Genomic DNA, 27609 nt, shown 5'->3' on the forward strand with positions numbered 1-27609 from the left:
TGTATTTATTCAAGATGTATTTCAGGCTCCAAACCTACTACCTCATTCCTCTTAGTCCTTACCAAACACACAACTACTTGTCCTATTAAGAGAAGGTATATAAAGAAATGCATGTTACAGCCATGGTCACTGGCACGACACCCTCCAATACCAATGTTTTTATGGGGCATTTATAGGAAACATTCCCAACCTCACAAAAGCCCAAAGCCTTTTCTGGTTCATGTTCACTGATATCTTCATTATCTGGATTCAGGGCCAAAGCACCCTATCCTCATTTCTCCACAACTTTAACACCTTCTCTCCCTTCTGTTTCATCTGGTTCTCTTCAATCCAATATGCCATCTTCCTGGACACTGACCTCCACCTCTCTGATGGCTCCATCCACACCTCTGTCCACATTATACCCACAAACCACCACTGGTACACTCATGTTGACTGTTATCATTCCTTACACACCAAAAAATCTCTCCTATACAGCCTGGCCATCTGTGGACAGTGTATCGACAGTGATGATAACTTCCCTTGCTGAAGGTCTGATGAGAGCCTTTACACACAGGCACTAATGCCCAAACATACTCCACAAACATATTTCTCATGCCATGTCCTCACAGCCTGATCATCCTCTCACCATCCACAAGAATCAGTCATATAAGAGCACCCATCTTATCACTAAATGTCGTCCTGAACTGGAGAAACTGAACCACATCCTTCGCCAGGTCTCTGATTTGTCTATCATCGTGCCCGGAAATGAGGGACATCTTATCTAAAATCATTCCCCCCCCCTTATGTGGTGTTCCATCATCCACCAAATCTACACAACAGCCTAGTTCATCACTATGCCACTCCTACTCTTAACTGCTTGGCACAGGGGCCATATCCCTGTGGAAAACCCAGGTGCAAGATCTCCCCAATCCACTTACCCAGCACATCCTACTCCAGTCCTGTCACAGGCTTATCCTATCCCATCAGAGTCAGAGCTACTTGTGAAAGCAGCTGTATATCGTATACCACCTCTGCTGCAATCACTGCATAGCCTTTTATGTCAGTATGACAACCAACCAGCTGTCCAACAGAATGAATGGTCATTGCTAGACTGTGACCAAGAACAAATTTGATCATCCTGAGGCAAACAAAGCAAGGCATGCTTGATTTCAATGGCTGCCCCTGCCATCTGGATTCTTCCTCCAGCAACAACTTCTCTGACCTACACAGATAGGAGTTATCTTTGCAACACATCCTTTGCTGCTCTACCTCTCCTGGCCGCAATCTCCAGTATTCCACTGCCCACACCCTCTATCCAACAGTTACCCCTTTCTCTTTCCTGTCATGTCATTGCAATCCACTTTTTGTGTTATTCTCATAGTGCGCACGCCCCACCAGCTCCGGTACCCATGCATCACATGGAGGAGTGTGTGAGTGCATTTTTTGTACTCTAGCTCGACAAAGGATTTATTCCAAAAGCTAGATTTTCTCTTTTATGTGTGCCTGTTGACAGCTTAAGGCTTCTATCTCATCATTTCTATGATGTAGTCAAACCCTGTGCAGGAAAAAATAGCATGTGTGTTTCATTTAAGTTTAGTTTCAGTTCATTTGCTGAGAACCAGTTAAGACTTTTCAAAGAAATTTTATTTACATTTTCATCCATTAAGTTTCTCCATTACACTATATCATAATACTTGCAAAATCAATAAACAGAATTGTATAGTTAACAGTGGTAAATCATACTTTGTTGTTGTGGTTTTCTTGTTGTGATGTTCAGTTTGAAAGTTCAATTTGATACAGTTCTCCACAATAATCTATACCATGCAAGTCTTTTCGTCTGAGCATAGCTATGACAAGCTACATCCATTTGAAGTGGCTTACTGTACTCCAGCCTTAGTCTCCCTTTACAGTTCTTATCCCTACACTTCCTTCTTTACCAAATTAACTGTTCCTTAATAGTTCAGGATCATTTATATCAACCAATCACTTCTTTTAAACAAGACATGCAATAAATATATTTCCTCTCTGATCTGTTTCAGTACATTTTCATTATCTACTCGATCTAGCCATCTAATCTTTTGTATTCTTTTGTAGCTCTTTTTGAAACTTTATATAGTTTGCTGCTCACATAGCAAAACTCATTTGGACTTCTAGTTTCTCATTTCCTACTTTAATCTCTCCAGCATCATTTGAATTAATTTGACTACATTCCATTATCATTTCCGATGTTATAACATCTTTTTAAGACACTATACATCCAGTTTAACTGATTTTGCAGTCCTTAGTCATCCCTGGCAGCCATGGTTTCCTTTACTGCTAGCTCAATGTACACAATTGAATAGCATGGGGGATAGGCCAAAATCCTGTCCCACTCCTTGTTCTATCAGTGCATTTCTTTCATATCCTTTGACACTGTTTCATGACATCACACTCCCTAGATTTCTTATTTTGACACTCCATGCAGTTAAAAATTAAGTTATCATTTGGCCTTTCAACAAATGACTGATAATCTTATAGCTTCTATGGTAATGAAAGATGAGGAGTGGGGGAGGGTCTGACAATTAAGACTTCTAAAGTGAAAAAAATACTTTTCATTACCTTACCTTTCTCCATCCACTCAGCTGTATTCATGAAGTCAATATATTTTTCTGTATGTCTTCAGGTTTGCTGATACATGGAAAATACGTTCTCCATACTCTTGTCAGAAAATGACACAGACTACAGATTTAAACTGATTTATGCACCATTGTAATGTGCCTAAAGATGGCACAGTTCGCTCTGAAATCAATATTATTTAAATTTGTCACCAACAAATGCAACTGAAAGGATAACGACAACCAGAAAATTGAGAATTAAAAAAAATTATTTTCTTCCATGGAAACTAACATGGAGCTCTCAGGTTCAATCCTCAGTATTCATATTCTTTTGGGATAGGAAGGTCTCAAGTGGAATCCATTTTGTCTCATGAGGTCAAATGCTCAAATTAATAAACAGCTACATTTGACATGATAGCTGCTGACATTACATCAAATCAAAAGGCTTGAATCTGGCAGAGACTCATATAATAACAGTGATTTACTGGAATGGTAATGATGAAAATTTCAAACATATTGTGATTCTGCCCTTTCAACAAGTGCACCTTCTAGTTCAATTTTTTCTGTCCCTGTATGGAAACAGGCTGTTTCATATGGTATGTCAGAATTTTCTTTTAGCTATAAGTAGGACTTGACAGAGTACTTCTGCATAGATACTGCTGGGTATATAGATCACTGTGTCTCTACAGTAAGTTCTCATATAGTGAGTCAAAAATATATGGTGTCTGGTGTTCATTTCCGTCACTCCATAATTCATACAACCAGATCCACCCCTGACTGCATTTGGAACTTGCACGCCTTATGTAGGCTCACAGAGAATGGTGTAAAAGTTGAAATCCAAGTATTTTGAGAGCAAAACTTGACATCCACCTTGATTAGCTTAACTCTTCCCAAAAATCACATTGAGATGCAACAATCAGACAGGAAAGTTCATAAACAGAGGAAGTCAAGTGATACCTGGGAAGTAATTTTATTTGATGATTTCGGTACTGATTTGATCTCAGATAGTACTGGTAGAGAACATCTAATGTCAGCTTTGATCTTTTCTTCACAGTAGTTTTCCCAACAAGACTTGACAATACTTTACACTCCCTGACACTAAAAGTAAAACACCAAAGAGACATGGTTAGGTGTCAGTGTAACATTGTACATATGCACACATCATCTTCATGTATGTAAATGACTAGAGTTGCAGTTCTCTGCGATAGGTAGAATGGCAACCAAAGTTCATTAGTGTTGTTCATGTTTAGCATTGTCACCACACCCAGTAGGGCGTATAAGGAGAATGAGCAGTGTCAGATGATGAGTGATGACTATGGGGACAGATATGTCACATACTCATGTGGGATGCAGTTATTGCACATGACAGAGTTTGAAAGGGGTCTCATTGTGTGGCTCCATTTGGCTGACTGGTTGAAGCACGCAATATCATAATTCATCACATATCCTGATGTCACAGTGGTATGACATTAGACTTCATGGAAATGTAAGGGCATGCAGACTCATCGACAGGGTTCTGGTTATCACATCTGGCCACACAATGGAGGATCGCCATACTGGACACCAAACACAATGTAACCTCTTCACGTCTGTGCCTGTGACTTGAGAAAAAGGACTCCCTGTAATGTTTTGTATCGTCCCAAACCACTGGTCAGAGACTAGCAGCAGGTGCATAGGCTGCCATTGATGTCTCAACACAAACAGCTGTGTTTGGAGTGGAGCCATGATCAGGAAGAACAGACTGCTGCTGATTGGCATAGTATTGTACGCATTGATTGATCACAGTTCTGCACTACCCCAGATGACTGTCATCAGTTTGAATTGCAGAAACATGAGGAGAGATCCCGTTCTTTCAATGTTTTGGAGAGGCACAGCAGTTTTACTCCTAGCATCATGTTGTAGGATGCCATCAAGTGTGACTTTTGGTCACAGCTAGTACTGACTGAGTGAACTCGCATGCTAAACAGTACATCATGGACATCCAGTGTCCTCATGTGCTACGTTCACGTGGCAGTATCATGGTACCATTTTTCAACAGGACAATGCCCATCCACACAACACTTTTCTCTATGGACTATCTGCATATCAGGGTGCTACCATGGCCAGCAGGTTCCCTAAACCTGTCTCTAACAGAGCATTTGTGGGACCAGCTTGGATGTCAACTCCGTCCTAGTGTCAGTATACAGGATATCAACTAGTTACAGCAGCTGTTGGCCAGCTAGTTTCAAGGGAGGTACAACAGCTTTATAATGCCCTTTCCAACTGAATCAGTGTTTGCACTCAGGCCAGATGGGATCTAATGTTAAACTGATAAGTGGGCTCAAACTGGCAACTTGATTTGACTTTGTAATCATTGAAATAAAATTGCATGCCCTCTCAACCTGGGAAGTTTCATTTGATTTCCTCTTCTGCATCTGAGTCCTTCACTTTCCTTGACAGGAAGTGTATTTCTAAATCTAACTGTGTTACATGAAACAGATGTAAGCCCCAAAATTACTGTTTGCCAAACCATAATGCACAGAGAAGGTAGCAATAAAGCACATGTAAATTTATTGTAAATCCAAGTTAAGAATAGTACCACACCCTTGTGACTGATGTCTCCACAAGAAACCCGAAACATTATTAGCAGAAACTTACCTTTTTTTCAATGTTGATTCATGAACTTTTACTATTTTAATTATATCAGAGACTGTGCGACTGAACTCATGTAGTCGGGCAGCAATCAACAAAGCTGGAAAGATAGGTAATGACGTTAGTAATGGCAGCCAGTACAAATAATGGCATTCAGTAAAAATAATGTCATTAACAGTAACAAGAACTAAAATAAAGCCTGAATTTATGCAGACAAAATACTTTCAACATCAAATAATTAACTTTGTGAAAAATGGGGCTTAAAATTCTGTAATTCCACTTCGTAATTCTTCTGAACTTTATTTTTTCACAATATACACTATAATTGAGCAACTATTCTGTAGTGTGTTTCTAATTTTCAGCATTAGAAATCTACTGTCATGAATACCACTATACCTGCTCTGAAATGCTCTGCTGTGTTTGGAAGTGAGGCAGCCGGAGTGGCTGAGCGGTTCTAGACGCTACAGCCTGGAACCGCGTGACTGCTACAGTCGCAGGTTCGAATCCTGCCTCGGGCAAGGATGTGTGTGATGTCCTTAGGTTAGTTAGGTTTAAGTAGTTCTAAGTTCTAGGGGACTGATGACCTCAGAAGTTAAGTCCCATAGTGCTCAAAGCCAATTGAACCATTTTTTTTTTTTTTTTTTTTTTTTTTTTTTTTTTTTTTTTTTTTTTTTTTTGGGAGTGACAATTGTAAGAATTCTACTATGTTATGTCATTTTCTAGTAGAAGTAAAGTATCATGTACAAGTAAAACTGATTGAGTAAATAAGATAGCCATAAAAAACAAAACTTTTCTTGCCATTAAATATATTTAAGCACATTTGAAACACTTAGCATCATGTTTAATTAAAACCCTTGTTATGTATAAAGTCCCATGCCCTTTCTTACCCATATTTGAAAGTTAAGTAAATAACTAGACTGTTCATAAATTTCAACTTCCAGGTACAGCCCCTGTATTGGTTCATTTCAAGCAGCAGCATAAAATTTTGTTGCACAAATTACTAACAGATTAATAAGACAATAAGACAATCTTATGTGGCTTTCAAATTTGAGTTTAAATAGCAGCAGTGATGAAAGAATACTAGGATTAAATGGCTGAAACAAAATGCATAGTGTGTCACTTGTGAAAAAAATTGTAAACTTGAATTTAATGTTTGTAATTTTTAATGTTGAATGGAACATGAGAACTAAAGACATGCTCTTACCTGGTAGTTAGGTGGTGACCATGACCAATCACCATAAAATACACAGAAAATTTGCAGCTTGCAGAGTCTATAAATACAATATTAAAAGACAACTGTTTTTTGTCACTTTGGAATCATAAAAGTGACACAAAAACCAAGGACAATGACTTTCATGTAAGTGAATGCAAGATGTAGAAAGAGTTATAGTGTGTAGTACATAATTAGGCATTTGTGTCTTTTTATCTTTAATATTCTCTCTTTTCTTGCCTTATCAGGCCACAAAGAGCTGATTCAGGACACATTATATAGAAGTCAAGGTAAGTTTCAGAAACACTGGTGTGTAATAGGTTATTATTTTATTAGTTCAAAACTTTAGCTGAAAAATACTGACTTTAGCAGTAAAGAGAAACTTAAATATTACATCCAGTTTCCTCTCCCATTCTTCTTTAATTGAACTATCACTCTGTCTTTAAGAACACTGAAGAGACATTCAAACATTACCATCTTTCCTGTTAAGTAGCAATACTATATTTGTCTCACATACATTATCTTAGAAACTTAAACCTTTTTCAGATATGTGTTAGTATGTTTTTACATTAAAGTACCTGCACCACATAGGCCAGAAGGTCTTCTTCCAGTATGGATGCTGTCTCGTTTCATTCGCTGCACTAGACGCAATGCAGTCATGGAAACTTCATGAGTCTTATCTCCAAATTCTAGTCTATTTGCAAATCTTAGAATGTATAAACAGGGGTCTGTAAAGAAAAAAGAATCAGTCAGTAATTAGTTTGGAATTTATTGTAGTAGTGGTATCCTGCCTGAAAACATGTACAATATTTAATAATTCTACAAAAATGAAAAGAAAAGGTGGATTCATAGAGTAAGGAAAGAAAGTTCTGAAAGAATGTAAATAATTTAGGAGTAAATGAGGTTATGCAATGAATAGCAGAAGTACTGAGTTGTCAACAGGCACACATAAAAGAGAAGGAAAACAGAATAACTGTTGATATTGGATAGAAGGTGTGGGGGCAGTGTGTTAGTGGAGATTGAGGCCTGGAGAGAGATGGTAGAAAAGGATGCGTTGCAAAGATAGCTCATCTACAAAGGAGCAACCCTTTTTTCACCCAGTATTAACTGGACCAACAGGCCTTCACCAAGGCTTTAATTATTCACCATCATGCCTAGAAATGAGGGATATTCTATTCAAGATAATTTCCACCCATCCTGAAGGGGCATTCTGTTGCCTACCCAACCTACACAACATACTGATCCATCCCTATGCCACTCCCACTCTGAACATATCCCCCTTGAAGATCCAGTTGCAAGACCTGTCCAGCCCACCTACCCAGCACTTCCTACTCTAGTCATGTCACAGGCTTATCCCATCCCATCAGAGGAAAGGCCACTTGCGAAAGCAGCAACTACGCTGCAATCACTGCACAGATCTTTATGCCAGTGTGACAAGAAACCACCTGGCCACTTGAATGAATGGCCACCACCAAATTGTGGCCAAGAACAAAGTTGACCACCCAGTGGCACAACATGCACCTGAATACAACATATTTGATTTTAATGGCTAATTCACGACCCAAGCCATCTGGATGCTTCCCTCTATCACCAGATTTTTGAACTACGCAGATGAGAGTTATTCTTACAACAAATCCTTTGCTGCTGCATCTTCCCCAGTCTCAGTCTCCACTGACTCACTGTCCCCAAATCATCTATTCAAAATTTTCCCACTTCTCTGTCCCATTAAACCCTTACAACTCACTCCTCTATGTCATCAGTGTCCCCCTCAATCATGTAAGCACTGTTAGAGGTTGTGTAATTTCGTTTTATTAACATAATATCCCAAGAAAAAGCTAGGGAGATTAGAATTTAACAGTCGATTGACACGAGGTCATTAGAAAAAAAGTATGTGTTTCACATATACAAGGAGATGAAAGGAAATTAGTCTTGTTCCTTTCAAAGGAAACATACTGGTTGGTATGTACCAGATACGGTACACAGCTAAGCCTAAATAGTGTGTGACATGCCAGGTAGTCTTCTGAGTGGTGACACATATTTAAAATCAGTCAGCTTGTAGATGACAGACATAAGAGGAATCTCATTACACTTCCACCACAAGACTTACAAATACTCCACTACATCAGCCAATAGTTGCGTCTGCCACTACTGAAGAAAGTGACACAAAGGACTAGGTGGTCTGGCTAAAAAATAGCTGGTGTAAGGATATAACATTCTTTATTTTTACTTCTCAAATTTTACATTAGTCCTTTAAAATTCTCCCGTTCATGTTCCTTACTCCAGCTCAGGCAAATTTTCCACTGCTGAAACAAGTGTTTGAAGTGAACTTTAAAAGCACGTTCATGGTGTCCATCATTTTTTCTTTCACAGCTGCACCTATTTCAAATCTTGTCCCTTTCGTAGTAGATTTCACTTCCAGAAAGTGAAAAATGGGGATACGGAGCAAAAACTGCTGAGTAGGGTGGATGTTCCAACAAAGAGATTCCATGCTTAGCGAAAAACGATTTGACAGGTGTCAGCTTCTTGTGTACAATTTTGAACAAACTTTCCTGATGTGAAAATGTTTGTGTAGAATGTGCCACATTATTTCTTTGTCGACTCAACCGAGTCTTCCCGAATTTACTTCCAACTTTTTCAAAGTTTTTGTTCTTCGTTGACGTTGCGGGTCGCTCTACACGTGGCTCATCTCCAGTCTCTTCTCGTCCCTCTCTGAACCGCTTAAACCACTCAAAAAGTTGAGCGCATGAAACATATCTGCCACTACATCCTTGCTTCAATAAAGAATGGACCTCTGGAGGTCTTTCCAAGTTGCACTCAAAAGTTCACATTAAGCTGTTGCTCTTTCAAAAATGTTTCCACGGACTGCGGACACATGGTCTGACACAAAGACCATGACCCGACTGAGGCTTTGGCTGCTGGATGCGTAGCATATATGGAGAGAAGAGACGTGATACCGTTCGACAGTGTACCATTTGACGTTGAGTCCCGAGCTGTTTATTTATAAGAAAAATAAATCAGGGAAGTTATTTTTCAGCCAGACGTCGAATGCTCCGCAGCCGCCAAACATTTGGCAGATGGACGCCCTCCCACCGAGGGTGCGCTCACAGTGGCACCGATATCAGCGGATTCCGCCGACCACCGACATCGTCTGAAGACGGCCGATCGTTTCAAATCAGTAGGCCTACCGTCACTACATGCGCGGTTAGGATGTAGCCGACGTCATAGCCCGAACGTACAGATTTCGGACGACAGTCGGTGACTTTCAAATCAGTTTGTTTTTTCCCGTCATTAAGGCCGACATGACACGAAACATGGACTGTGAGAAACTGGTAAGTTTTGACTTCGGAGTAGTTTGTGGCATGCTGAGAATGAAAACTATCATAATCAGGTTATAGTTCGGATTATATGGACTGAAATCGAAGGTTTATTGGAAACCACAAGACCATAAGTAGGCAAAATCTTTGTGAGAAATTTTAGGAGTAGATCATAGACTCGAAACATAATTTTTTCAAGTGACAGGAACGCTGTATCTTACGGTTAAAGTTACAGTAATCGATCTTTTTGGGTTATAGCAGGTGGGCATTAGCTCTCTACAAATTACTGGTACCATTTGCTGGCGTTTTTATGTCAATAGGCTGCATGAAGTGGTTTGAAAATGTGATGTACGTATGTGTCTACACTTTACAGTGCTTTAAGTGTCAGAGTATCTTATTCCAGGATTTGTGTTTGTCTTTCACACACTGCGTTTACGTGCGACACATTTTCCGAAAGACGGAAAAAGAAATTCGGAAACCGCTGTAGTGTTTACATGTAGCAGCATACACGAAAAGTGTCTGCTTCAAAAGTAAGGTTAAACTGACAGGCTTTCTTAGAACGTGTACGGGCTAGTTTGACATATCCGTAGCTAGATAAGAGCGAACTTGACAGGCAAGTTTGCTCTTTTTGGAGGAACTTAATAAGTTATAAAAAGTTCCATTGTCCATTCGAATGAAGCTGATGTAATTACCGGATTCTGAGTGTAATATGTCCTTTAGCATATTTTCTTGGGTAAATCTGTCATTTTAGCCATTCCCTGGACCAGAGTCTCGTTTTGTTTCTTCTATCTTAAACACAGTGCCAGGACTGCTTTTTCTGCATTTGCGGCCGTACTCACTGCTCTCAAAATACACACGAACGCAAATAGTGTCTGCTTCGAAGTGACGTTAAACTGATAAACATCGTTTGAACATCTACGGGCTTGCTTGGCAAATCTGTGGATACATAAGAGCGACTTTGTCAAATACGTTTGTTCGTTTATGGAGCCTTTAATGCAATGTATCACTGAAACTACCGGTACGTATTTTCGTATTACGTGTGTGTTTCGTAAAACTTGTCTGGTAGCTGCAGACAGAGTGTACAGTACCGAAAATGCTTTTTTCGAGACACATATAGCTCATTCAGCATCTTATTAACAAACGACGTATTGCAGCACCTGTCTCCAAGCACAGAGGCATCGTCATATCTGTCCCATCCTTGGAAGTTAAAATGTATCCTAGTTCGTTCATAGACCAGATTCTAACCTAACCTAACCTGCTCGACCCCGCCAAAAACTGACGAACGAGATCGGCCGCACCGTAAACAAGCAGTCGTCCGATGTTATCGAGCGACCTCTGGCGACGGCATCTGACAACCATTGTCGGTGTCACAGTGAACGCGGCCTTAGAGGACAAAGAACAGCAGCTCGTGGTCTAGCGGCTAGCGTTGCTGCCTCCCCAGCCGGGTTGGGGATTTTCTCTGCCCAGGACTGGGTGTTTGTGATGTCCTCATCATTTCACCGTCATCATTCGTGGCAGTGGCTCGATTGGACTGTGTAAAAATTGGGACTTTGTTCGGGCGCTGATGACTGCGCAGTTGAACGCCCCACAAACTAAACGCCATTAGCAGACAAATGCCGACGCACCGCACATCTCCACTCAACTGTTGTCACCGCGGTCAAGATTTTCGCAGGTCACCAGTTGCCGATCAGTTCCAGTTACGTGCGAGTGATCCTCGCACAGCCAACGCAGAGTATCAAAGTGTGCAAAATTATTTCAAGCCTGAACTATAAACTGTTTAACAGCAGCCTCGAGTGAACAACTATTGGCTTAGTCAGCTAACGTTCACTGAGTTCGAATAGACCCGTCTTCATTGCCATGCCTGTTTATCAAGCTTAAGATGAAAATTTGCGGACATACTATTAAAATGATTGTTCAATATTATTCCGTGTGTTGCCAACTTTATTTGTGTATCAATGTACTCCTGCAAGCACGCTACCTAAACACAGCAACCTCATTTCTTGTGGAAGAGTTTTACCTTCTTATTGCCTTTTATATTGAGCGCCAAACTTATGTGGTGAATACTACATAAAACTGATACTTCTCTTATACTATTTAAGGAAATCTAAATCAAAATTGCCGATACAGATTCGAAGTCTGTTCCTCCTAAATGTGAGATCAGTACACTAACCATTCTCCCACATCACTCGGTGATATTCCAGAACAGTCACAGAACATAAAGTTGAGGTTTTTAAGTGAACACAACGTGTGTACAGTTATCTTCCAAGGACTCTATGGTCTGGCAGTTCTGTAACATGTCACGTTTTCAGATGTAAAAGGTGACTGGTAGCAATGAAAGCAGCTCTAGCTGTTAAAAGATTTTATTTTTTTAAAAATGCGACCACTTTCGCTTTCTGAGTGCCATTTTCAGGCGTCATCAAGTACCTACGGTCAGACAAGAAACAAACAAAGAGTTCTTCATGAGGGATTATTTTTCTCACAAATATGAAAGTAAGATAATCAAAAAGTTAACAATCTAGCTCAAGCAAAACCAGTGAAAAACAAAACATAAAATACACAATCACAATTCGGCTGAGGCCTGAAAAACCTGGCATTTACCGAATAGTACGTCGGCGGAAATTGACAGCGATCTTCTAATAGAAATAAGCTGAGAAATCGGCTGCAGTAATTTAGTAAAAACAACGCGAACTGAACAACGAGGCATAAGTGGTACCGGAACGCTGCTCCTATTGGCTCGATATGAAAAACTGCTGTGCTCTCACAACTAGAGAACTATTTGTCACGACGTATTTGTGTGCTATTGCCTCTCGACTTCGAACTACGTACTTATTCTACGACACAAGTACTCATAATCCATCATCTCAGTGCCAGTGGACAAATACACTGAAGCGCCAAAGAAACTGGTATAGGCAAACGTATTCAAATACAGATATATGTAAACAGGCAGAATATGACGCAGCAGTCGGCAACGCCCATATAAGCCAGGAACTGTCTGGCGCAGTTGTTAGATTGGTTACTGCTGCTACAAAGGCAGGTTATCAAGATTTAAGTGAGTTTGAACGTAGTGTTATACTTAGCGCACGATCGTTGGGACACAGCATTTCCGAGGTAGTGACGAAGTGGGGATTTTTTTGCTGATTGTACATGTATTCTGCTCAACAAGGTGTGGATACTATCCAGCTACGTTATGTTAATGTGTTTGTATACTATACCTGCGTGTTCCGGTAGTATGTTATTGTGTTCATATATTATGACAAAATTACAACTACGACGTAAGCTACACGTATGTTAACATACACTACCGGAAAAAATTCAGCTCCCTCGACGGCTGTGTTTACTGTCACCAGGGGTTGCAGTGTTAATGATTCATTTTCCATGGTCATCGGCAATCAGATGGCGCTCGGGATGGCTGTCCGTGAACCCTCTGTTTTGACTCTACAGCAATTGTGCTGACTGTAGAGGTCAACAGGTTTAAAATTTCAGTTTAGAGTACAATCAGGCCCCACTGACGAGTGTATACTCCTGTTGGACAGATTCAGCCATTTGAACAGGGTTGCATAGTGGGATTGCAGGAAACCAGAAGAGCATTTCGACGGAGTGTTGCATATGATGGGCATAACGTACCGGTAACGTGTCGCTGCTTTCAACAGTGGTCTGTGGAACGATCACACAATTGTCGGACAGATTGTGGACCTCCGCGTAGTACAAATGCATTGCGCGAGCAGCGGTGGCTGACCGAGGATTTAAAAAAATTGTTCAAGTGTGTGTGAAATCTTATGGGACTTAACTGCTAAGGTTATCAGTCCCTAAGCTTACACACTACTTAACCTAAATTATCCTAAGATTATCCTAAGGACAAACACACACACCCATGCCCGAGGGAGAACTCGAACCTCCGCCGGGACCAGCCGCACAGACCATGACTGCAGCGCCCAAGACCGCTCGGCTAATCCCGCGCGGCGCTGACCGAGTATCATGGGAAACGAAAACTGGATATACGTTGCAGTAACTATTTTATCAGGGACCATTGGGAACTGTCTGCTTGCAGCACCATTAAGAACACCTGTGCCTCTGGCCAGATTACCATTAACTGCACGACACTAGCGACCATGGCTACCCGGATGTCGTGAAAGAGTTGACTGGATAGTGGAATGCCGCACCGTTGTCTTCAACGATGACAGTACGTTCTGTCTGTACGCAAGTGATGGACGTGCATGTGTATAGCCTCGGCCTGGTGACCTACCTGACTACATTCACCTACGACACACAGGTCCCATCCCAGGCTTCATGGTGTGGGGACCATCAGTTACAGCTCGTGCTCACATTTGGCGTTTCTGAAGGGTAAAGTAACCAGGGACTGCTACATTGCACAAGCTGTTACTGCCGTACTACGGCTATTTCTTTGACTGGAAGGTGATCTGATTTTTCAGCAGGAAAATGAGCGTCCATTACGGCCGCTGCAACACAACCTGTTCTTCGTGGTGTACAACAATTGTCCTGGCCAGCAGCACCGCCACGTCTCTCGCCAATTGTATACGTATGGGACCTGATGAAGCTGAAACTACACAGGCTGCAAGAACCACTGCCCAACTGCAACAAAAAGCGCGTGATGCTTGGGACAATCTATTGCAGGACGCCATTCGGCATCTTTATGATGGTTTGTATGGGAGACTACGCTCCGCCAGAGGAAGGTAGATGTTGTTGTTGTTGTTTTTGGGGAAGGAGACCAGACAGCGTGGTCATCGGTCTCATCGGTGTACGGAAGGATGGGGAAGGAAGTCGGCCGTGCCCTTTCAGAGGAACCATCCCGGCATTTGCCTGCAGTGATTTAGGGAAATCACGGAAAACCTAAATCAGGATGGACGGACGGAGGAAGGTAGACTGTGTATTGGTGCGACTGTTTGAGGTCCCTTTACTGTGACATGTGTGTAATACGTGGGTAATTCAATAATTACAGAGACAAGTTGGTCTGGACAAAAAAGCGTTTATTTTTACAAAACAATACTTTTCCTACTTTTTAACGTAATCCCCTTGAACATTTATGCACTTGTTCCATCGAGCTGCAACCATTTTTATTCCGGCTGAAGAGAACTCTTTATCTTGATGTTTGAACCAACTTTCCAGAAACTTTTTCACGTCCTCGTTGTCCTGGAATCTCTTCCCACGTAAAGCCTCCTTCAGTGCGCCAAACAAATGGAAATCACTAAGTGCTCAATCAGAACTGTAAGGGGGATGAGGCAGTACCTCCCAGTCCATTTTGTCGATGGTTTCACACGTTAATTGAGCAATATGAGGACGTGCGTTGCCTTGCTGGAGAATCACACCTCTCCTCTGAGATCCACGACGTCTCTCTCTCATTGCTGGCTTCACCTTGTTTAAAAGCAAATCCGAGAAGTACTGGCTGCTCTTCGAGATAATCGCAAAAAACTGGACCTTCAAGATCCCAAAACACTGCCAACACTTTCTTTTCCTGCTGATGCTTGGGTTTTGAATTTTTTCTTGATACGTGAGTTCGTGTGCTTCCACTCCAGGCTTTGTCTTTTTGACACTGGCTCATAATTGTTCAAATGGGTCTGAGCACTATGGGACTCTAGATCTGAGGCTATCAGTCCCCTAGAACTTAGAACCACTTAAACCTAACTAACCTAAGGACATCACACACATCCATGCAAGATTCGAACTTGCGACCGTAGCGGTCGCCCGGTTCCAGACTGAAGCGCCTAGAACCGCTCGGCCACATCAGCCGGCGCTCGTAATAGTGAACCCATGTTTAATCAAAAGTTAAAATTTTGTTGAAGAAGTGCTCACATTCTCTTTCATATCGTTCCGTTAGCTCTGTGCACACTCTCAACCTTGTTTCGTAGGGTAGGCGCGTCAACTCCTTTGGGACCCATCTTGCACATGTTTTGCGGTACTTCAGCTTGTTACAGATAAGTTATGAAGTGCACTAATACTATCTTGAACCACACCAACTGTCATTTCCAAAGTCACACGACGGTCGTCACGAATAATTTCATCAATTCGACTTTCAAGTGAGGGAGTTGAAACTGCAACTCATCGGCCAGAACGGTGTTCGTCAGTCACTCAATCGCGACCATTTTTTAACTGCTCTACCCATTTGTAAAAATTTGCACGACTCATACATCATCACCATAAACGTTCGACATTTTACAGTATATATTCACTGGTTTCTCGCCTTCAGCAAGTAAAAAAAATAACAACAGAACATTGTTCAACTAACGTGGATGTTTCAATGTATTTTTGAAGTTATAAACAAAACAATGTTGATGCATCAGCTGATCAGGGCTCATCCCAGTGATGCCAACTTAAAGCCATAAAAGTAACAAACTTTCCCTACTAACAATTTTCCCCAGACCAGTTTGTCTCTTTAATTATTGAATAACCCTCGTTATTGGTACTTGGTCTTTATTCGTTATCATGCATCCTACGTGTCACCGTACCTGTTAATAAAATGGCCTTATCCATCAAGTATTTTTTCCGCTAGTGCAATTACGCATACTACGCTACGTTATACATATTTCTGACACTGTAAGAATACTGTTAACATTTACTATGTTGTGCATTGAGGTTACAAAAGCCATGGGATACCTCCTAGTATCGTGTAGGACCACCTCCTGTCCAGGGTGGAACAGTAGCTCTACGTGGCATGGACGCAGCAAGGGCATTGGAAGTCCCTGCAGAAATACTGATCCACGAGTCCTTTACAGCCGTTCATAATTACGAAAGTGTTGCCGGTGCAGGATGTTGTGAACGAACTGACGTCTCAAATTTTAAATTTGTGGGGAGATATTATGGGACAAACTGCTTAGGTCATCGGTCCCTAAGCTTACACGCTACTAATCTAAAGTAAACTAACTTACGCTGTGGACAACACACACACCCATGCCTGAGGGAGGACTCGAACCTTCGACGGGGGAAGCCGTGCTGACCGTGACAAGACACCGCGGACAGTGCGGCTGACCTCTCGATTATGTCTCAGAAATGTTCGACGGGATTCACGTCGAGCGATTTGGATAGCCATATCATTCGCATCCACAAAAATTCCATCGTTGTTTGGGGACATGAAGTCCATGAATGGCTGCAAACGGTCTCCTAGTAGCACAACCATTTCCAGTCAGTGATCAGTTAAGTTGGTCTGAGTATCCAGTCCATTCTATGTAAACATAGCTCACACCGTTATGGAGACACCACCAGCTTGCACAGTGCCTTGTGGACATCTTGGTCCATGGCTTCGTGGGGTCTGCGCCACACTCGAGCCCTACCTCCAACTCTTACCAACTGAAATCGGAACTCATCTGACCAGGCCACGGTTTTCCAGTTGTCTAGGTTCCGACCGATATGGTCACGAACCCTGGAGAAGCGCCGGCCGCGGTGGTCTAGCTGTTCTAGGCGCTCAGTTCGGAGCCGCGCGACTGCTACGGTCGCAGGTTCGAATCCTGCCTCCGGCATGGATGTGTGTGAAGTCCTTAGGTTAGTTAGGTTTAAGTAGTTCTAAGTTCTAGGCGATTGATGACCATAGATGTTAAGTCCCATAGTGCTCAGAGCCATTTTTTTTTTTTTTTTTGAACCTGGAGAAGCGCTGCAGGCGATGTGCTGTTAGCAAAGGCACTCTGTCGGTCGTCTGCTATCATACTCAAAATTTCGCCGTACTGCCCTAACGGATACGTTCGTCGTAAGTCCCTAATTGATTTCTGCGGTGATTTCAAGCAGCGCTGCTTTTCTGTTAGCCCTGACAACTCTACGCAAACGCTGCTGCTCTCGGTCGTTAAGGCAGTCAGTCACTGCGTAGTTCATGGTGAGTAGTAATGCCTGAAGTTTGGTATTTTGGGCAGACTGTTGACTCTGTGAATCCCGAAATACTGAATTCCGTAACGATTTCCGAAATGGACCGTCCCATGGTTCAAATGGCTCTGAGAACTACGGGCCTTAACATCTGAGGTCAACAGTGCCCTAGAACTTAGAACTACTTAAATCTAACTAAAGACATCACACAAACCCATGCCAGAGGTAGGATTCGAACCGGCGACCGTAGCGGTCGCGCGGTTCCAAACTGAAGCGCCTAGAACCGCTCGGCCAAAACGGCCGGCGACCGTCCCATGCTCTAGTTCCGATTACCATTCAGCGTTCGGAGTTTGTTAATTCCGGTTGTGTAGCCATAATCAAGTCGGAAACCTTTTCACATGAATCACCCGAGTACAAACGGCAGCTAAGCCAATGCACTGCCCTTTTATATCTTGTGTACGCGATACTACCGCCATTTGTGTACGTGCATACCGCTATAACATGACTTTTGTCAGCTCGGGGTACCATTACATTAAATTCTCATTTCACATAGCGCAGTAATGAAATTTCAGTTATCACCCCGAAAAAATAAAGTTAGGCAACTATTTTTTTGATTGTTTGGACGAATAAATCCCCATGCTACAGCACCGTAGCACCACCCTACAGAAGCCAAAGCAAAATGGCTCGGCTCATCCCCACTTTACCAATATGTTGCGGCATCTTGTTTTGGTTCGACAAGCGCCGTGCTATGGTGCAGGAATCTTACTGTATGCCTAGACTGCAGGCAGGTACCTGCACGCCAACAACAAAACAATTGAGTAACTTTACTTTTTCGAGGTGATAATTAAAACTTCACGGCTACCAACTATGCCTCCTGCACGCGAGGGACGTGAAGTGATACATAGAACCACACGAGAGGTTAACTCGCGCGAAGTCAGGCAGTAGCGTGACAAGTGAAAGTAAATGCAGTGGCGGCTGCCGAAAGAGTGAGAACAGCGTGACCCACAGAGCCGGCTGGCGGTGCAGCGGGTCTGGCTAGACAGTGAAACCCGCGCCCCGGCTCCCGAGTCGAGACGCTACTTTCGAGACTGGTCAGCGCGGCAGAGGCGAAGTCGTCGGGCAGAAAGCAGGTCGTGGTCCAGCGTCGAGCCGAGTGGATGCGGCGTCGGCGGCCGCGCAAGCAGATATGAACCCGCGCCATGGACAAGCCACGCCTCGGTGAGTACCCTTGTTGCTGCGGCCTTGTGACTGGCCTTACGGGGTTGGGGGCGTGTTTGCGTGAGGTGCTTAACGGTTCTCAAATACCTACAAGTGTGGCAAATGAGGTTTCCGTGAAATGGATAACAGTACTACACAGGTAGGCCTTTTCCAAATACATAAAGTAAGCTAAACTGACACTGTCCACCGTCTGCTTCCACACATTTCGTGTGCTTAAAGTATAACAGAAGTGATACTAGCCCTCCTTTCAAGGAGCCTCTATAACAAGTATTGTGACTGTTCCACAGAACGAGCATTCTCTTTGATGACAAGCAACAGCAAACAGCATTTGGTTGTGTTCAGTTCGTGTAGGCGGGTGCTCGCCCGTGTTCCGCTACGTTGCTAAGTTTTCAGCGAGCCATCGAGAGCATCGCACGCGAACTATGTTCATTGAGTGGCGTGAGAGACGACGTCATCTGAATATTGCGCTTAGAACTAATGTCACAGCACAAAATGTCGAACAAAAAAAGTAGGCTGGGCAGAAAATGTGCGAAACACGCTGTGGTCCACTCGGCGATGTAATAAAAGTGATACATTCATTATTTGGTTTCATCAGGAGGGAACGGATTGAAGAGGTACAAGCTTTCGGACTTTTTTAAAAAATAAATTAACAGCATAATAACTTTTCTTGAAGGTAAACAAATACGAACATGTATCTGTTATACTGACCAGTGTAAAACTAGAAAGGTATTAAAGGTCTAATCACTCTCGTGATTTACACTCAAGGGAGCTAAAATTATATCATCAAAGATACATCATCGTTATTTTAGGGGCTTTTGATGTAACAACCGAATAAATAAACATCTTTTCCCGGCGTCATACAATCTCATCTCCAGCAAACTAAACAGGAGATTTTATGAACCACGCAATGTGGGGCAAGTTATATGTATGTTTACATTAATTAATCGTACTTTATTGGTAATAACCTCTTTACATGCACTTAAATAAAGTTCTTGATTCATTCGCATATGTCACTGTTGGCATCTTGAACTAACTGATATACCCAATAGCAGCTCCTAAAATCAATTAACATTACTAAACGGCTAACATGCGGCACAATCCCAGTTGCACGTTGCTTATCTAACTGCTTCCACGGGGAAATAAAAATTTGGTTTTCAGTATCCCGCGTAATTACTCACCGAGTTTAATAATTTAAAATTCGGTCACATCTGTTCATTGAGACCTGTAATCTTATTTTAAAAGTTTAACACAATCGTCCAAGTATCACTGAAAGAAACTACGTGTATGACTTGAGGCAGAGTAATTTATGGCGCACAAACTATACAGATTGTATTTATCCAGTATATGAGAACGAGACACTTAGCGACGTCCAATGAACTTTACACATAATTTCAAACCTTTGCGAAGCTTTTTCTCCCACACAAAAAATAATGAAAGGAAAAAAGTGTATCGCTTGTTACATTTACGCTCTTGATGCAGTTCAAAATGGTGCAAATGGCTCTGAGCACTATGCGACTTAACTTCTGAGGTCATCAGTCGCCTAGAACTTAGAAATAATTAAACCTGACTAACCTAAGGACATCACACACATTCATGGCCGAGGCAGGATTCGAACCTGCGACCGTAGCGGTAGCTTGGTTCCAGACCGTAGCGCCTAGAACCGCACGACCACTCCGGCCGGCCTTGATGCAGTAAAACTTCAGCAAGTGGCATAACGTTTCAATTTATTACTTCTTTACTGCTAACTCTATTCGGAGTACATTCTGCAAAGAGTATTCACATATTCCACTGAATGCACCTGCAGCATTTATCATTGTACGACACACAGTTCAGGAGATATGGCGTCACTGAGATGCGTGAAAACCTAGCTTTTGCTTGAAACGGAGCGCATATCATCCAAATTCTACTGAACCACAAATAAGAGCACTTAGCGACTTCCAACAAGCTTCAAACATAATGTCAAACCTTTTCTGAACTTTTTCTCGCTTACATGCTTAACGTCAACTATTTAACACATCAACTCATTCGAAAAGTAACCAGACGTCTGAAGCAGTTTTACACATGGGAGTTAGATTCTTTAAAGAATCGGGGGTTGGTTTACTGGTTACTGTCACCAGATGCTAAAACCCAGAGTGCGATATTTTTCTTTTTTTTAAGTTATGTTGCTCGTGGTTAATTAACGCTCTGCTTCTATGTTTTAACGTCGTGCAAGGGTTTGGAATATTAATATGCAAGGTTGGAGCTGCAATTAAGTGGTAAGTAGGCGAGCTTCACGCGTTTCACGATTGTGTGAGAATGTGACACCTATTTTTTTTCGTTTCCCGTGCCCTTTTGCTGGCTCAGCAAACAGAGTGCTCGCTGCGAATCCTTATGTGAATATCGCAATTTTGCATCGCGGCTGTAGCTAGTGTTTAATGCTGCACTCGCGCAAGAGCAACCGAGTTGCTCCTATTTGTGCAAAAACAGTTCGGCAGTACGCCATTAACCAATCACGCCGCACCAAGAAAACAATAATGCAGCGTTCGTAGAGTTCGCAGCTAAGCTCTTTCTGTCGCGTTCTCTTTCTCTTGCTTCCACCGTGAACGCTTGTTTAAAGGCACAAACGAATCGTAGTGAACACTGGTGAATTGTCTTTGAATACTCGTTCGTTTCTGTTCGCATCCATTCGCTTTGATGCAAAAGAAGCTTTACTCGCGAAGGTCATTTTTCTCATGTTAGTAGTTGAATCTGACTACTTTCCCCTCGTTACTAACTACAGCTGGCTCACAACACTATGTTTAATGCGTTTATATCTTGTCATTAAATTAAATGATATAAAATTCAATTATTTATGACTTTTTATCACTCATTAACTCTGTTCGTAACTTCTGCTTTCGTACTGGTCGACGGGCTGAACACAATATTGTATGACAGCTAAAGTTGGCAGCGGCAGAAACTGACTGATCTTCTCCCTTAATGTATCCAGCAAGCCGCCTCCTGACAGTCTCTATTAATAGTTCTCTTCGGCAAGCCCCCTGTGCTGAAGCGAAAATTGCCGCCGTTTCTATAGATACATAGTGCCATTGTTTAATGGAAACAGTTAAGGAACCATAGTAAAATATCTTGTTGAGAAACTGTCTACTTTTCTCACTTGTGGCCGAGAAAACTGTAACCCTCTCATCTTGGGCTGAAAGAATTAAAGATTATGACTAGGGTTACATACATTGACTCGTAGCGGCAGCAAGCAGTCAATCTTGCCGATGTCATCCGACTCCTTTCAATCTGCTTTAACATCTTGCCGAAAGTCTTCTGAAATGCACGGCATAGTAACAACGAAAATCATCGTCACATTTTTTATCGTGAAGTATTGTTGGATATTCCAAAAAAAGGAAGGAAAATTTGCTTTAACGCACCGTCGACATCGAGGTCATTAGGGACGGAGCACAAGCTCGGATTGTGTCAAGGATGGGGCAGGAAATCGGCCGTGCCCCTTCAAAGGAACAATTCCGACATTTGCCTGGAGCTACTTTGTGAAATCCCGGAAAACCTAAATCTGGCTTGATGGACGCGGGTTTAAACCGTCGTCCTTCCGAATGTGAGTCCAGTATGCTAATCACAGCGCCACATCGCTCGGTTTTGCATCTTCGAAGCAGAATCTGCAACAAACTCGCTGCCTCGATTATATTCTTTGCATAGGTATCACGAGAACAAAAGGGAGAAATTAGGATCAATGCAAAAAGTTATCTGTCCCTCGCCTCATAGGCTAAGAAGAAAGTGCCTAACATATGCACAAAGTAAGGTCTGCCATGCACTGTACAGCAGCTTGCGGCGTACGCTGAGGTGACAAAAGTCATCGAATAGCAATATGCATATTTACAGACGGCGATAATATCGCGTACACACAGTATAAAAGTGCAGTGCATTGACGGGGTTGTCAATTCAACTCAAGTCATTCACGTGAAAAGGTTTCCGACGTGATTAGGGTTGTACTACGGGAATTAATAGACTCTGAACGCGGAATGGTAGTTGGCGCTAGATGAATGGGATATTCCATTTCGGAAATCGTTAGGGAATTCAGTATTTCGAGGGCCACAGAGTCAACAGTCTGCCGATAATACCAAATTTCAGGCATTACCTGTCACCACGGGCAAACACAGTTTGCGTGAAGTTGACAGTGCTAACAGACAAGCAACAATGCGTGAAATAACCTCGGAAACCAATGTGAGACGTACGACGAACGTATCCTTTTGGACAGTGCGACGCAATCTGATGTTATTGGGTTATGACAGCAGATCACCGACGAGAGTGCTTTTGCTAACAGCATGATATCACCTGCGGCGCCTCTGCTGGACACGTGACCATATCGTTTGAACTCTAGACGACTAGAAAACCGTGTCCTAATCAGATGAGTCCATATTTTTGCTGATATGTGTTGATGGTAGTGTTCAAGAGTGGTACAAACCCCACGAAGCTACGGACTCGAGTTGTCAACAAGGCACTGTGCTAGCTAGTGGTTGCTCCATAATGGTATGGGCTGTGTTTACATGGAATGGACTGGGTCCTCTGGTCCTACTGAACCGATCACTGATTGGAAATGGTTGCGTTCGGCAACCTGGAAACTATTTGCAACCATTCATGAATTTCATGTTCCTAAACAATATTAAAATGTTTACGGATGACAATGCGCCATGTCACTGGGCTACAATTCTTAGTTCGATGAAAATTATGGACACTTCGAGCGAACGATTTGGCGATCCAGATCGCCCGACGTGAATCCCACCGACCATTTATGGGACAGGCATAATCGAAATCCTGCACCAGGAGCACCTTCGCCATTCTGGACGACTATAGAGGGAGCATAGCACAATATTTCTGCAGAGGCCTTCCATGGTCTTGAATCCATACCACGTCGACTTGCTGCACTAGGCCGTTCAAAAGCGGGTACGATGTGATTTTAGGAGATATACCATGATTTTTGTCACCTCAGTATGTACACAGAGCAAAACTTTATTAGACTTACAATATTTCGGCTGATATTCATGGGTTGTTTTCATTTTGGCATATGAGACCCATGGCTCTGGAGCCTCGTCACCGCGTAATTATGACTTATCCGGTTCGTTACCCCAACTATCTTTGTTAAACAACTTCACTACAATGAAAAAACCTGTAATATGCACTCACCAAAACATACCCTACAAATATGTGCAGATGCAGAAGTAATGTAACGTGGTTACCACGCTGCGAGAACAGCTCACCATAGAGTCATTGTGCCGCTCTTCCAGTCCTTTTAGTGAACTCATACACGAGCTGCGTAGAGCCAACTCCTCACCAATAAACCTATTCATACTGCCGTGTATCTCTATTAACGTACAACAAATTGCTGCCGAAAAAACAAATCTGAGGCAGAAATGAACAAAAAGACACACAGGGCACATCTCCGACACTTGCATTGTTGTTTGGATATTTTCCGTGCAACACATACAAAAGGACGAAGGAGATATGAAATCAAACGAAATGCAATTAATAAGTAACGAACCAACGAAGTTCACGTTTCCTTATACCAAAATACAAAATATCCATGCACAACTTCCTAAATTATGTTTGTGGATTTTGGGTTCGCCCTGTTTATGGAGCTTGACCAGGAGTCATCGTGAAAATTCACAAACCAGAACAGGGTACCAAATACAGAAGTTTCCCAAAACTCAGTGTATCGTACAAACGTATAGCATAGTATGACCGGACCGCAAGTGATATGTCCTAGATTATGTCGGCAGCCTTATTTGACTCCATGGATATCGTAGTTTTCGGGCGCTGGTCATCGCATAATTAATAGTCTGCGAGCAGTACTGTTTCTCCACGTAAGAATTTTGAACTTGATGATGTAATCGGTCTTTGTTAATGGCAAATGATTGGAGCTTGGCAAATACTGTTTCTATAAGTAGGCATGTTTTGCATTGCTTTTAGAGTTTGCGCATCTGTAACTCCACTGCTCCGATATATCACTGCGATGTTCCACGTGCATCTCCAATAGTACGAGAGCTCCACTGCAACGAGATATCAAGTCTCTCCACTCCTGGACTGCCTTACCGATGCATTCTAGCTCTCTTTACAATGCCTAACAAAAACATTGCGACTCCCACAAAGGATGGAGGAAATGATGTTCAAATGGCTCTAAGCACTATGGGACTTAACATCTGAGGTCATCAGTCCCCTAGAACTTAGAACTACTTAAACCTAACGAACCTAAGGACATCACACACATCCATGCCCGAGGCAGGATTTGAACCTGCGACCGTAGCAGTCGCTCGGTTCCGGCTAAGCGCCTAGAGCTGCTCGGCCACCGCGGCCGGCGGAAATGATGTGAAACATCACGTGTTGAGAGGGTATTTGATGTTATTTCAGTCAATACAAAATGTCGTCAAATTAATAAAAAAGTGTGAACCCATTTATCAGTATGACGCACTCTCTCTGGCCTGGATGCATGCACTGATACGCTTTAGAAGTGCGTAATACCTGTAAAGCGATTGTATCTTCTCCTGAGGCAAGCTGTCCAACTACTGTTGTAACTGTCGTTGATATCCTGCATACCGGCACTGGGATGGAGTTGCAGTTCCACCTGATCCCACTGCAGGAAGAGCTGCAGCGGATAGGCACTTGGTGCAGGGAGTGGCAACTGACCCTTAACATAGACAAATCTAATGTAGCGCGAATACATAGAAAGAAGGATCCTTTGTTGTACGATTATATGATAGTGGAGCAAACACTGGTAGCAAATGTGTGTGTAAAATCTTATGGGACTTAAATGCTAAGGTCATGAGTCCCTAAGCTTACACAGTACTTAATCTAAATTATCCTAAGGACAAACACATACACCCATGCCCGAGGGAGGACTCGAACTTCCTCCGGGATCAGCCGCACAGTCCATGACTGGTAGCAGTTACTTCTGTAAAATATCTGGGAGTATGGGTGCGGAACGATTTGAAGTAGAATGATCATATAAAATTAATTGTTGGTAATGCGGGTGCCTTGTTGACATTCATTGGGAGAGTCCTTAGAAAATGTAGTCTATCAACAAAGGAGGTGGCTTACAAAACAATCGTTCGACCTATACTTGACTATTGCTCATCAGTGTGCGATCCGTACCACATCGGGTTGACGGGGGAGATAGAGAAGATCCAAAGAAGAGCGGCGCGTTTCGTCACAGGGTTATTTGGTATCCGTGATAGAGTTATGGAGATGTTTAGCAAACTCAAGTGGCAGACTCTGCAAGAGAGGCGCTCTGCATCGCGGTGTCGCTTGCTGTCCAGGTTTCGAGAGGGTGCGTTTCTGGATGAGGTATCGAATATATTGCTTCCTCCTACTTATACCTCCCGAAGAGATCACGAATGTAAAATTAGAGGGATTCGAGCGCGCACGGAGGCTTTCCGGCAGTCGTTCTTCCCGCGAGCCATACGCGACTGGAACAGGAAAGGGTGGCAATGACAGTGGCACCTAAAGTGCCCTCCGCCACACACGGTTGGGTGGCTTGCGGAGTATAAATGTAGATGTAGATATATATTCTGTCAGGGTCAGATCAGGGTATATTGCTGGCCACAGGACTATCTCGATACAACGCAGACGGTCCATACAGACATGCGCCATGTCTCGACGAGCATTGTCCTGTTAAAAATAGTACCATGATAATGTCACATGAGAGGTAACACACGAGGACATAGGATGTCCGTGATGTATTACTGTGCCACGAGAATATCCTCAATCACTACCAGCCATGATCTGAAGTCATACCAGGTTGCTCTCCATATCATGACGCTAGGATCAAAACCGCTGTGCCTTTCCAAAATATTAGCAGAATGGGATCTCTCTCCAGGTCGCCGGCACACTTACAGACAATGATCACACGGGGAAATGCAGAACCGCGATTCGTCCCTGAATACAATGCGACGCCATTCATTAGCAGTCCATGTTTCCCTAACGACGGCACAGTTCCACCACCGTCGTATGTGTTGTGGTGTTAGCAGAAGAGTACGCATCAGACCCACATGAGGCCCGTTTCAAACTCTGCCAGGAGATGATAACGCTGCCTCACACGAGTACGCAGCATCTACGTGTCCTTCACAGTGATCACTCAATATCTCAAGCTGTTCACGCCCCTTTTATACAGTATCAAGCATGGCAACAACATTAAACACCAACTAATGCATTCTGGTGGCCGTTCTACCTATCACAGAAAATTGCAACCCGAATCATTTCCACACCCGCCGATGGTGTGTACTTGTACGCAGTTATGTTGGCATCTGAACTTTTCTTATGGACGCTTCACTTTTCTTTTGTTAGGCCTGTGTATTTGATCCTTTTTTTCGCTATAGGTCGATTACAGTTTTAATAATAACCCGTCATTAATAACAGACACGTCTACGACCTTTCCGTCTAGTTGTCACTGGAAATAGGAAAACAAGAAACCACCAAGCATATCTTAATATCCTTTATTTAATACCCATCCATTTTCTACTTTTTGTACGAGAATTCAGTTACCATGACTCTATTCTCGTCGTTTTTTTATCCCGGACAACACTTGAAATTATCCAGCACCAGTTTGTGACGTCATGTAGCAACGATCCTTGATGGCACAATACTGCTATGAGAAGTACAAAACAATGACAACTTTCATCCGCTTCGTCGTCCCCGAAGTTTTTCTCTCAATGTAGTCTGCAGCAGAGGGTACTGAGTGAATTCTTGTCTGTAGCTTTTCGTTATCGATATTTGACTCAATACACTGCAACAGGGCAGCATTTACGATTTAGGCTGAACCTGCGGTACAAGCAATAACAGGGCAAATTTTGTAAGCACTAGCTCGCAAATACAACATTACTGTGCTATT

At 42.6% G+C, this 27609-nt stretch overlaps 2 protein-coding genes across 6 annotated transcripts in view; one reads left to right on the forward strand and one right to left on the reverse strand.

Annotated features, from left to right (window-relative positions):
• The window catches only part of LOC126337296 (transcription factor IIIB 90 kDa subunit), a 342489-nt gene that overhangs the window by 58018 nt on the left and 256862 nt on the right, over window positions 1-27609 (reverse strand). For all 4 annotated transcript variants that reach the window (XM_050001455.1, XM_050001456.1, XM_050001458.1 and 1 more), the window contains 2 exons: window positions 6996-7145; window positions 5214-5307 (listed from right to left, as the gene is read on the reverse strand). In XM_050001455.1, the coding sequence (XP_049857412.1) occupies window positions 5214-5307; window positions 6996-7145 (244 nt within the window). The remainder of the gene's footprint in view (window positions 1-5213; window positions 5308-6995; window positions 7146-27609) is intronic.
• Window positions 18641-27609, forward strand: part of LOC126337342 (BTB/POZ domain-containing protein 6-B) — a 183339-nt gene continuing 174370 nt past the window's right edge. For both annotated transcript variants that reach the window (XM_050001464.1, XM_050001466.1), the window contains exon 1: window positions 18641-18752. In XM_050001464.1, coding sequence (XP_049857421.1) covers window positions 18734-18752 — 19 coding nt within the window. In that variant the 5' untranslated portion in view covers window positions 18641-18733. The remainder of the gene's footprint in view (window positions 18753-27609) is intronic.

Source organism: Schistocerca gregaria, chromosome 1, assembly GCF_023897955.1.
Source record: "Schistocerca gregaria isolate iqSchGreg1 chromosome 1, iqSchGreg1.2, whole genome shotgun sequence".
Lineage (NCBI taxonomy): Eukaryota > Metazoa > Arthropoda > Insecta > Orthoptera > Acrididae > Schistocerca > Schistocerca gregaria.